The 12,439-nt window shown below is 51.1% G+C and overlaps 2 protein-coding genes across 2 annotated transcripts in view; one reads left to right on the top strand and one right to left on the bottom strand.

Moving 5' to 3' along the window:
- Positions 1-873: 873 nt before the first annotated feature.
- Positions 874-4,211, bottom strand: SPACA9 (sperm acrosome associated 9; the record flags this gene model as incomplete). The annotated part of the gene is made up of 3 exons (XM_080927870.1): positions 874-1,210; positions 1,768-1,970; positions 4,068-4,211. The coding sequence occupies 3 exons, from the start codon at positions 4,209-4,211 to the stop codon at positions 874-876; spliced, it is 684 nt and encodes a 227-aa protein (XP_080783996.1).
- Positions 4,212-9,275: 5,064 nt separating this feature from the next.
- AK8 (adenylate kinase 8) overlaps positions 9,276-12,439 on the top strand; it is a gene marked incomplete at both ends in the record, with an annotated part of 57,627 nt that continues 54,463 nt past the window's right edge. The window contains 2 exons of the mRNA XM_080928260.1: positions 9,276-9,359; positions 11,751-11,835. Coding sequence (XP_080784386.1) covers positions 9,276-9,359; positions 11,751-11,835 — 169 coding nt within the window. The remainder of the gene's footprint in view (positions 9,360-11,750; positions 11,836-12,439) is intronic.

Consider the following 12,439-nt stretch of genomic DNA (forward strand, 5'->3'; position numbering starts at 1 on the left):
TTTTTTTTGCTTGTCTGAATAGGTCTCTTGCTAGATAGATAGTTCACTCTTGAAGAAGCCTGCAGGCTGGCCTCAGTGGCCTGTGCCTCCCAGAAGCAGCCCACTCTGAAGGGAAGTGCTTAGCTTGGCTGCAGAGGCCTTTGGTGCTGATCAGGAGGGCCTTTTGCCTGTGTGGCCACTCCCCAATGTCCTCTGATGTCTTACAAGTACAGGGTCTTTGTTGGGTAAATCCCAGGAAACCAAGCCAGGCGGAGATGTGGTAGAACACTTTATTCTTGAATGACTCCCCCCGAGGAAGCAACAGTACAGAAGCTAAGTCGTCCCCTGTGAAGGGAAAAATCAACAGTCAGACCTCACATCTGTCAAGCTGAGATGCCAGGAGTATACATCTTATAGTGTGGGTAGACTAGTCTGCCATCAAGACCAGGCTGCTTGTCTTGCTCAAGAGATACAAAACAGAATTCTGACTTCTGCCATGATCTCCCTCTCTCAACTAAAAGAGAACATACCTCCCTTATTTTGGTCCAGAGAACTGAACACAGCTGAGCTCAGCCTTCTGATCCCCACACACCTGTTCATGACAGACTTTCCATCTCATCTTCAGTTTGCCCTTGTAGAGACAGAGCCAAGCGGGCTCCCTCCAGCTGGTGCTTTACAGAGCCAGAGGCCATGTGGGCACATTGTCCTTTCTCTGGGACTCACTCTGCCAACACCAAGCTGTTTGGGCAGCTCCATGAGTGGGGAATCCTTTCATCAACACGGAGGTGAAGAGGCGGAAATTTTAGAAGTGAAGAGCAAGAGAGAGATTCTCAATAGTGTATTGGGCCCCAGTGAGAATGGATGACCAGTGGAAGCCAAGTACAGTGACATCAGTTACAGTTTCCCACCAGGTGGCCTCCAGGGAGGTTTCAGGGTGTCTTTGTCTTTCCCCCTAGGGTTGAGGCTCTTTCTTGCAAGCTGCCTATACTTGTGTTTCCCTAACCACTTCTGGGTAACTGTGGTCTGGGCAGGTCTGGTAGTGGCTGGTGCTTCGGTTGCCAGGTTACCCAGGATCTCACTCACATGCTGCAGCACTTTGCGAGGCAGCTTCTCGGAATGAGCAATCCACTCTTTCATTAAGTCCAGGACTATAGGGATGAGGCTGACCACGCCTCCATAGTGGTTCCTGGCCTCATCGCAGCTGAGGTGGTTCACCACATCGTGAGGGTACCTGCAGGATAGTGAGCAGGTGGTGAGACCTACTGAGGGGACTTGACCTCATGGACTAGAGGTGTAAGAACTACACACGTAAACCCAGGCTCAGTCCTTATGTGTTCTGATTCAAAAAGTTCAAGGCCAAGAGCTCCAAGTACTTGTGGTATGAATGGAGAGATCTGTCAACCACCAGGACCAGGTGCTGGAGAACCCCCTGTCACGTTTGTGAAATACTGGCTACTACCTTAAACCCTCCCACCCTAACATCTTAAGAGCCCATGGAAATGGACTCACTGTACTCCAGATTCCTCGGCGTCACAATGGAATCCCAGGGGATATAACTCCAGTGTCCCTTCTGTGGTCACCTTCTCCCTAGTCTAGTTCTAAGTCCTGGGAGACAATTTTTTCCTCCTGTGTCTGCAACCGTTTTAGGTCAGTCTGATTAAGTCAGTAATTCCAGTAGGTAGTTGGGGTAGTTGTATGAACTAGAGACTGTGACCTGGGCCAGCAGGGTAGAGCCGGCTCATAGGTCTCTGTCCTCTCAGCAGAGACTCTGCCCTGTGACGGACTTACTTTGCTCTGAGGCTGCTTAAGTCATTGCTCTGGCTAACCAGGGTTTTGCATTTCTCGAGAAGGCTGTTGGTGACAGGGGTGCCGGAGTGCAGGGCCTCAAAGTGCTGGCAGAGCTTGTTGAGTTCCAAGCAGATGTCCATGAACATGAGCAGAATCCGCCGGTCGGTGGAGTTATTGCAGTAGTGTTCCATGTAGCTCTGCACCTGCAGAGGCCAGCGTGTCAGGAGCTGGACAGACAGAGGACACTGTCCCAGGCTTCCCGTGATCATGGGCTTGATGCTGACACAAAGCATTTGAATGTGCAGGTCATGACATACAGCTAATGTTTGTGTTCCAAGCACCATTACAAAACCATATGTCCCTAAGTCTAACCTCCCTTACTCATCACCTAAGTCCTCCACACTAGGTAGGGACCTTTTCTGATTCTTCATTTTACATACTCCCTAAATGCTAGCGGTTCAGATGAGTGTAAAGGACCTGCTTGGGTGCCATCAGAAGTAGCCGACTGACTTACCTCCTCACACAGTCCCTGGGCTCCATCACCCTGCTTACCCAAACCACTGAGGAGGAGGAGAAACAAGAAACTTTTGGGTTGGTTGCATTACTATGTTCTAGAGTTAGAAAAGGTCTGCTACAGGCCTGACTGGGGAGATACTATCCACAGGCCAATGTGGTATGCTCTCTACCCCAACCCAGATTCAGAGACCAACTAACTACTATGTGTTTGCGTGTTTGTGTGTGTGTGTGTGTGTGTGTGTGTGTGTGTGTACACAATTGGTGGAGAGTACAGGCTCACACCATACCTCATATAGCAAGTATACTTGAAGACCCCATGTGGCTGTGCAGGTAGCATGGGGTCCCTGTCAAAAGGGGCCACACAGCCTGCTGAGAACACTAATTCTCTGATCTGCTTTCCCACTTGCTTCCTTGGTTGGCAGTAGGGACCCCTTTATGGGTCTTTTGCCAGTTACTTGGAACCACCCAGGAACTTTGCGTCTCAGAGAAGGCCAGGTGAGGTGAGTGGTCTCATCTTAAGGAAGAGCTGCCTCAGCTACAGGACTGAGCAATAGATCCAATCACTCCAGCTGTACTCTCTGGAGCAAGGGGCCCAGCCACTTCCTCCATACCCCAAACTGTCTGTCTAGACAGGCCGCTGTTTCTTAGTGATTTGAAGGGATCCCTCCCAAGCTTGAAAGGGGCAGAGGTTTCCAAAAGCTCACTTGTCCAGGCACCTGGGGTGGGGCTGCTTCAAAGTGTGACCACAACACAGTGGCCTTCTTGGCTTCCCTGGGTGTTCAAGGGCCATCCTTTCTGAGCCTGAGGTGGGATGCCTCACCACACAGGTGCTTAGGTAAATGGGACCTGGGCCACTATTAGAGACTGAAAACCTGTTCCGTGCCTTTGGAAGGCTGAGCTGCTGGGGGAATGTAAGCCACTGTCCTTAGTAGTTCCGGGGCATGGAGCAGTAAGGCCACTGTGGATGCTGGTGGCAGGGATGGATTTTCTTCTTAGCAGCATTTTTCAAGTAAAATGAGAAACTTTTTACAAACTTTAGAAAAATGTTGAAGAGTGCCTTTGGCAAAGGTCGCTTGTTTCCTTGGTCTCCTTTCTCCTGAGTACTTAAGAGTCTGTACTACACCCATCCCCAGCCCCTTTTAAGTTCTTCAGGGGAGTTTGACTCCTTCATAGTCGCCTCAATATTTTAGTTCTAGGTTCTAACCTGTGTATAGCTGCCCTGTGAGCTGGGGGTCCTAACAGCCAGGAAGGCCTCCATCCCACTGAGTAAACTTGAACTTAAAGAACTGGGTTTTTAAAAAGTACCAACAAAGCCTCCATCACTGAGCTGGACCAGTTGCCAATTCATGGTAGAATCTGTTGAGAAGGACCACTACCTACTCATCAACAAATCCACACTGTTCAGCCCAGGTTTAGCACGTGACAGCAGACACTTGAGTGCTTAGTATGGACCATGGATGCTTTCATTAGATATGCCTTACAGGTGGGGAAACTGAGGCTTAGTGAGATATGGCCACTGGCTCAAGGCTCAGGGTGTCTGACACCCAAGCCGTACTTTAATCACTGTTATGTGCCTGGTAGGTGGGAATAACCAAGGGACTCTCTCCATCAGTTAGAATCTGAGTCCACATTCCAAATCACACACACCTGTCTTCTCTGGGGCTCCACTGTTCGTGTTCTGGGTGAGGAGCAGGGCTGGGAAGAACACACGTGGGCACGCACACACACACACACACACACACACACACACACACACACACACTCACGCACAAGCCAGGCATCACCTGCTCGATACTGGAGATGGGCCGGATTTTGTCGTGGGCATTCTCCCGGCAGTGCTCCAAGGCTGCAATGAAGGTGAACTGTTGCTGCTGGAATAGCTTATACTTCTGCTCTATGCTGCGGAGGGACTCTTTCACCTCATTCATTGCTGCTCTGAGGTCTCACAGGACAAGAAAGGTCTATGGGAGGAAGAGGAGAGCCTTGAAGCCCCAGAGGCCAGAATCTCAATGCAGCTTTGGACAGAAGCATCTTCCCAAAGCAATGGGTCCCTACTTTGTGGGAAAGGAAACAGGGCCTGGAAGCCACATGCTTGTTCTAGGTCCTTCAAGTTGTCCACCGCTGTGCCAAGTCTGACCCTTGTCTCTTTACCAACCCCAGGACTCAGTTTGCCATGAGTCGTGGCTTCCTTCACCTGAAGACAGCTTATGTGGTCCTCAGTGTCTCCAGATCACAGGGTATACCCACATACACACGCACACTGTCTTGAGTGTGTGTGCACACAGCATCCAGAACCTCTCTGTGGTAGAACCAGAGAATCAAGGACAAGGACATGCCACAAGACCCCAAACCAGCAAACCTATCAGTTTTTAAAAAGTGTCTACCACAGTGAAGTTGATGAAAATCTGGGATTCTTCCTGTGAGAAAACCAGGGTAAAGAAAGAGTCAGTGCTTGGTCATTATGAGTGACTCTCTGTCTTTCTGTCTGTCTGTCTGTCTCTCTCTGTGGGCTTGGGGCAGGAGCCCCGGCCTCAGGTTTGCAGGTTTCCAGGGTAAGTATGGGTGTAGACTATGTCACATGATCCAAGGCCATTTCAAGATGCTGGAAGTAGAAGGGGGCAGCCACGCAAGGCGAAGTGTAAGGAATGCCCACTAAAGAAGGTACATTGGTGGCTTCCTAGTGAGGACACTGAAGCAGGGAATCCACCTCTGTGACAAAATAAATGGCAGCCAGAGAACGTAGGAACTGAGACCAGACCAGACATGGCCTCTGTGGATGCTGGCCTGCACACGAGAGAGCTTAAAGACCATTAGAGATCTTTTAGAGACTCGGGGTTGTTCCAGACAATATTCCATTAACCCAAGCGAGGGCCTTATATATTTATTTAACAGAACATGCTCCGTGTCTGCCAACAGCTGGGGGAGCTGCAGTCCTGATTGGCCTGGTGCAGGTCAGTCCTCTGGAGCCAGGGCAGGCCACCCCTCCCTCCTGCCTCTCCAGCCTTCCTGTACTTAGCCTTCTGCCTACTTTAGACACAGGGTGAGAATGGGGCTGAGATTCTTGTTATTGGGTATCTACCATGTTCTTGGCCTTTTCCTCATGGGGCAGAATTGCTCACGTGGACCCAGTGGTTTTCTCTTGTTCCTCCCCTGAATGCTGACACACCAGAGAAGGGTTGAGGGTGAAGGAATAAGGAAAACAAAATTTAAGGGTTGGATGCCAAAAACCTTAGTGTCCATTCAAGAGAGTAAAGAAACTTTAAAAAAAAAGTCCACAAGAATACAATAACAATTTTAGAGAAATACTGTACTTTTCCCCTACCAGAGCCTGTGGCAAAAATCTGAATAAGAAAAATCTGTAATAATAAGCTCATCTTTATTAAGTGTTGATAGCTCATTCTAAATGGATTTTTTGCCATTCATTTAGAATTTTGAAGAATAGCTCATTAGCATCTCTGTTTTGGCTGTTGGGATTCAGGGCCCCTTGCAGTTCCATTCAGAGACCAGTGTCTTGCTCCAGTTTGAAGCTTACGAATGACTCAAGCTGTAACCTAGGGAAGTCTGAGAGGCCCAGTGGTGTGTGTCCAGGAAGAATCAGCTGGCCCAGCCTCTGATGCTGCTCAGTGCTGTGGTTGGTACCTCTAATCATGGCCGTTCTACAACCACCAGGTTCAGATCCTCTTATCCTGCTCAACCCTGACTACTGACCTCAGATGACAATAGTCTGAGCATGTTCCCTAACACACAGGAAGAAGCAGTAGCAGCCACCTCCATCATGGGTGGACATGTCCCGAGAGGACAGCTGTAAAGAAGGTGGGGACCTCAGAGCCTAAAGTGCAGGGCGAATTCACAACAGACCCCAGAGCTGTTAACCCAGGCAATGGGGGGATTGCCACAAAGGTGTGCTGAGTGCCTCAAGAGGAACAGGGGCTGCTCAGAGCATATCCTTCTTGTTGGATGGAGTAAACTCCAAGCTTGAAAAGAAGGGGACCAGGAGGGTGTTGTACTCAGCTTGGGGGCAGGGATATAAGACAGAGCCAGGACAAGACAACTGCTAAAGGCATCTAAGGCAGGGGGCGGGCATGACAGCATTCATCCTTCCTGCCCTGTGCTAGACTCCGAAGCAATGGACAAGCACTGGACAGGCCCTGCCCTGGACAGGGCCTGCCCTGGATGAACTCTACTGGAATGGGAGGCAGTCAGGGCAGAGCCCAGAGAAGGCAGGGGTGGATACACAAAAACCAGGGCAGTCAACCAGAGGAGCATCTACAGGGTAGATGTTTGCAGATGTCTGCAAGATACTGGTTTGACGATGGTATTGGCGTAGCCTTTCACTCTATGGTATTCGAGGGAAGACCTGGGCATGCATCATCTCAATCCCTGGCCACAGCTCAGGACAAGGGACCACAATAACCACAGAGGATGATCTGAGGCTGAAGCTAAAACCACACAGGAAGTGGGCAAGCTGGGATCTGTCACATGTCTGCTGGATTCAGGTGGCTCTTTGATTAGATCCTCCCTCATATTCCTTAGAGACAAGATGACAGACATCAGGTCAGCTGTGGCTCCTGGGGAACAGGTGGGTGGTGTAGTAGGGATCGGAATAGTTGCCCAACCACTTCTAGGGCCCTCACTAGCTGGACCCCGGGCCTCACTTCCGTTTCTACCCCAGAGCAACGAGAACCTGCGCTCATGGGGCTCACTCCGGTGTGCTCAGCTCCCTGCCTGTCCTCTGGACTTCCAGGTTCTCCAAGGAAGCCGTGCTAACTGGCTCACCGTGCCCCGTGAGCTCCCTAGAGCAAACCTTACTCAGTTCTTGATCCTGGCAACGTGTGACATGAACACGTCAGGGATGTCACAGAAGGGGATGTAACTAGCTATCCAAAGTGATTGGCCCCTGACCACAGGCCTCTTGCAGCCAAATTAGAGTAGATGAAAGGTCTGGATGCTGGCGCTGTTCTCTCTGGGGGAGAGGGGGAGGGAAAGGTGATTACCCCATAGGTTTAGGCTTTAATTGATTTGTATTTTTCCAGGCTGCTAAAGAAGATTAGATCATGGTATGAAAAACGCCTAGGGCTTAAAATAAATGAGGAGAGACGAAAGCCACTTCAGAAATGTCCAGGAATCACACCGAACCCCCCAGCGCAAGCTGCAGCTTTCTTTGTTGAGGAGGCCTCATCTTTACTTCCCAAACTGACAAGTCTACCAAGGCCTGAGGCCTTTGAGTAAGCAGGTCATGGGGATGGAGGGCTGCACGCTGCCAGCTCATATGGGCAGGTGTCATCATCCCAGGGTTAGGACTCCAGCTCCCAGCCTTGGGGCTCCCTCTGATTTCATTCTCAGCCCCTAGGCAAGACTTTCCCCTTTGCTGGGCCTCAGTCGCTGTTTGTGTAAAAGGAGGGAGTTTGGATGGAAACTCTTCAAGCTCTTGAAACTTCCTCTCTCTGGCCAGCAGCTGGTGAGGAAAGAAATCCAGAAAGAGGAAATGACTTGCCCAAAGTCACCCTGCCTGTCTTATTCTGCAGTGTCTTGTCTGTATTCTGAGTAGAAAGGTTTTCGTGCGACTGACACTGCTTGCTGCTGAGGCCCCAGGAGCTCCTGAAAGCAGGTCCACCTTGGTTCTTGACTCATGCAAACAGATGGAACCATAGGAGCCGCAGGGACTCAGTTCCGAGCACTTGCTGCTCTTCCAGAAGACCTGGGCTTAGTTCTCGGCACCTACATCTATTGCTCTCTGCCTGCAACTCCGGCTTCAGAGTTCCAAGCTCCCTTTCCAGCCTCGGCTCTTCCTCTGTCCCACCCATACACACAAAAATGAATAAAAACCAAACTTGTGACACAGAGGCTACTGTTGTCCGAAGTTTTTGAGGTGAGATTGAGATTAGTCTAAAGATTAAATGAGGTATCACTGTGTACCCACACTGTCCACTCCCTATAGGTCAGTCACTGTCACTACTTGAGGGTAGTCACGGGAGGAAGGCTTAGCTCCTCCTGCTCAGGGTAGAAACTTAGGCCCGCCCACGCAAATCTGTCCAATTCACAACAACCAGACAGAATTGGACTTGTGGCTGTCCCTGTAGCTGTGCACACCTCCCTCTGGGTTAGTACACAGAGCCCTTCCCCCACGCCGCCACCCTTGCCCCTTCCACAGCAGCGGGCAGCTCTCCCCCCTCTAGGCTACAGACAGCTCCACCTCTTGCTCTTACTCTAGTGTTTTCGACCCAGCTCGTGGACGGCGCCCCAGCCCCCTTTACCCTGGTTTAACTTGGACTGGCCTTCGCCTCACAGAGTGTCCAGAAGCTTGCGGTGCCTCCGTGGGTGTGTGGGCCCCGGAGGGCGGGGAGGCCCTCGTAAGGACTCAGGAAATGGGTGTGGCAGGGTCGAGGCCATAGAGACCAGGCGTGCTGGGCCGATTGTGACCACAGGTGCTATGGCAATCCGGTCACATGGCTCCGATGGTCGCCCAAACCAGGAGATCCGCCTAGTTTCCTCTCCACCCCACCCCCCGGACCTGGGCACATAGGACTTTTGCTCCTTTAGACACCTGTCCCACGTCTGCCCTAGTGTCTTTCGTTTAAAGATGGGGAAACTGAGATCCAGGGAGCAGGGTCAGCTTCCAGCGCCCAGATCCACACAGTTGCTACACCAGAAGCAGGGCTTGTTTCCGCGATCTCTCTCAGGTCCCTCTCCAACCCCTTTGCCCCCGGAGACATCCACACATGGCGGCCCCTCGGGGCGTCCATGAATCCTTGCTCTGTGCCCCCTTCCGGCCTCCTAGAACCATTGCGCTGTGGCCCCACAGGCGTTCTGGGGTTTTGCGCTGTGGCCCGTCTGGAACTCCTCTGCCCTGGGGAGGGAGAGCCTGCTGCGACTCAGAACCACAGTAGTTGGAACCCGGGACCAGGACTAGCCCCAGCTGAGGCGCTCATCGATGACGCACAGCTTGGCGTCCTAGCAACGCTGTTACTAAGGAGTTGCAAGCTGTCCGAAACATGGACGCAACCACGGCCCCGCACCGCATTCCCCCGGAAATGCCTCAGTACGGGGAAGACTACCACATCTTTGAGATGATGCAGGTGACCAAACGCCGGAGGATAGGGTGTAAGGCTACGGGGCCGGGCCGGCAGAACGGTGTGGGGGAAATCTCTTTCCTCAGTTTCCCTACCTGTGAAATCCCGCAGTAGTCTCCAGGGCCTCCTCTGGAATTGTGTGAGAAACCTCCTCCGAGTCTTACCTAAGATGGGCCTTGGAAGCCCTAACAGGCTAGGCCCACCCACCTCACCCCAAGACCAGTTAGAGATAATGGTTTGAAAAAAAAAAAAAAAAAAACTCAGAAAAATTTATTTCTTGTGACCACAATGGGAGGAGGAAGACATACCAGAAATCCAGCGATCTGTCTTCCAGAGTGAGGAGTAGATTTAGAGGTGCATAACTAAACAAGCTTTGTCAATAGTGTGCCCACACATCACCGACCTGTATTTGTCTCCTCTCCCTCCAGCAAGGGGGTCTGACAAGTTGTAGGAACTCTGTGGAGTCTCTTCCCAGGAGACCAGCTCCTTCCTCCTCTGGCTGGCACCAGCCTTTTCCTTCTCCCAGCATGAGATTCTTGGAAAATTCTAGTTCTCAGGAACGATCGTCTCAGCTGTCAGCAAAAGGGACACATATGTTTTGTCTCACGAGGGTGTCTTTGACCCTGTTAAGACAAGTAGGGGACTGTGTAAGCTTTAGATGACATCCCTATCCAGGTGGTCCCCTATAGGATACAGTATTTTCTACATAGCTTCCATCCTCAGAACTGGCCTTCTGAAAGGTCTCATCCCTCATCCCTTACTTATATTGGCTCCCAGCCTGTCCTGGTCCCCAGCCAACTGTGACCTTCGGCCAAACCATATCTCTTCCTATATGTGGTTCAGCTTTCAACTTGTGCTCTCCAATGGCAAAATTGGCTTTTAGGGGCTGGACTGGTGAGCTCTCTACCACTCAATGATTCTGGGGTCCACGGGGAACCTAGAGCTCAGTTTTTAGTACCCTATTCTGCAATTTGAGGTTTTACACACATGAGAGCGTGTGTGCCTGTGGGGGGGGCATGGTGGCACATGAACCCAGACTGAGGAACCTGAGCCTCTACCAAGTACGCTTCCTTTGGAAAGCGTTAATGCAGGGGGAGACAGAGAATGGCCAGCCACAAATAAAGCAGCAAGTCTTGGGGGAGGGGGCGGGGACGAGAGGAGAGATTCCTGATCCTGGCCTGTTTTCTAGTTGGGTAGGTGGAACAATAACCAAGAATACTTTATCTTATTATCATTTTATTTTCAAAGAATCTTAGACTTGGGAAGTTATAAAATGGCGTTCATCTCTTGTCTACCCTTGGGTAATGTAATCTGGGTCTTCTCAAAGCCATGAAGCAGAAGTGGGTGCAGTACTTGGGCCTGCACTGCAGGCTTCTCCTGGATCTCATCCACTTTCACGTGCTCTTGGGTTTCTGTGGTGGTCTGTACAGCTCTGTGGAATGCTACCAGATGTCTGTGGCTCTGAAGGGATTCACAGAACCACTGCTGCTCACCGTCTGAGCACAGTCCTCGGGATTCACTTCACTGTCTTAGACTCAGATTCTTTTTGTCTTGTCCTGAGAAATACTCTCGGCCTTACCAGTTTGGAGCATGCAGATGTGTTATCTGCACAACCTCTAGTGAACACCAACATATCTAAGCAGAGAGTTGGGCCAGCAGTACCACTGAACAAAGGGTCGGGGGCTGCGGAAGAAGAGCTGAGACCCCAAGAAGGGGAGGAGCTTGTCTTTGAGATCCAGCTTCTGAACAGGACTCTCCATTGGTTCTATTGATAACCCCGCACCTCTAGGACCCCCCTATTTCCCCTGTAGCCTCGTTCCTGTCAGCATTCCAGTTCCCTAGTGTGTCACTCTGAAAATTGCTTCCTCTGATGTGTTTGCTCAGTTGGGTTAAATGGCCAGAATATCCAGGACTATTTAAATATTTGGCTGGTAAGTATTCTGCCCCACTGTGGAGAGACTCGGCTTTGTTTCCTGGCTAACATCTGCATTGGGCACCTACTGTAATTGTGCAGACAGGGAGGACCACAGAACCCATTGAGCAGGGTGGTTGAGCAGGAGTGAGGTGAGGCAGAGAACACAGGCACACGTGGCAGGCCTGTGCAGGAGCAGAGGGCAGCAGGGGTTTACCTGGTGCACAGGGATCTGATGACCAAGAAGCCAGGTCAGGGAGCAAGAGGTGTTCTAGACAGGTCAGCATTCTCTGAGGCGCTGCAACAGGACAGCGGTGCAGGACCTCAGGAAGGCTGTGTGGTAAACACAAAGGGAGAAGAAGTGGGGACCTGGCTGCTTGGGCTTCCTCAGGCCTCTGATACCAGCAGATGTCCCAACAGGTGGTCCCCATGGCAACCAGGAGCCCTGCAGGTGTTAATCTCTTGATACCTGTTTGTACCCACAGAACATGCTGGAGCAGCTCTTGATCCACCAGCCGGAGGACCCCATTGACTTCATGATAAATCACCTGCGCAGGAACAATGACAATGGTGAGCTGTCACTCCAGTGAGGAGCAGCTGCTGCCCCCTCCAGTGACCCTACCCCATCCTGACCATGTCCCAGAGCCCTCTGTCCTGTCTGTGTCTGAATGGGGATCAGAACAGGACAGGGAGGGGAGGTACTTTGACAAGTTGCAGTAGTTAATTGGAGAATGCCTTCTTTTTCTTTTTGAGCCTAGCTAATAAAAATTCTCTTGCCAGGCTATTAAAATGCAAACCCCAGAATGGCCCATGTAATCAATTATTAATGCTTCCGCCTGCCCTCACTGATGTCGCCTGTTGGGTTTAAACTCTCTGATCACTCCGCTTGTCAGGTGAAGTTTGGTTTCTGGTCTACCTAGACAAGCGAACACTTGGACTTTTCCAAGGGTCTCATTATTAGCACCTGCTAATGAGTTGCCGAGCTCCCCAAACCTCAGCCAAAGGCAGGTTGGCTAGACCCCGGGCTCAAGTGTAGAACTGGAAAGAGGAAGGCCGTCCAATAATCAGGGCCCCTTCCCGCATCCCAGGGTTTAGATTTGCCAAGCCAAGAGAGGACCCTTCTGCCCTGGGTGAGCCACTGAGGGATCTGGTGTCTTGGTTGGTTGGTTCAATT

This window comes from Micromys minutus (genome assembly GCF_963924665.1).
Source record: "Micromys minutus genome assembly, chromosome: 13".
NCBI lineage: Eukaryota > Metazoa > Chordata > Mammalia > Rodentia > Muridae > Micromys > Micromys minutus.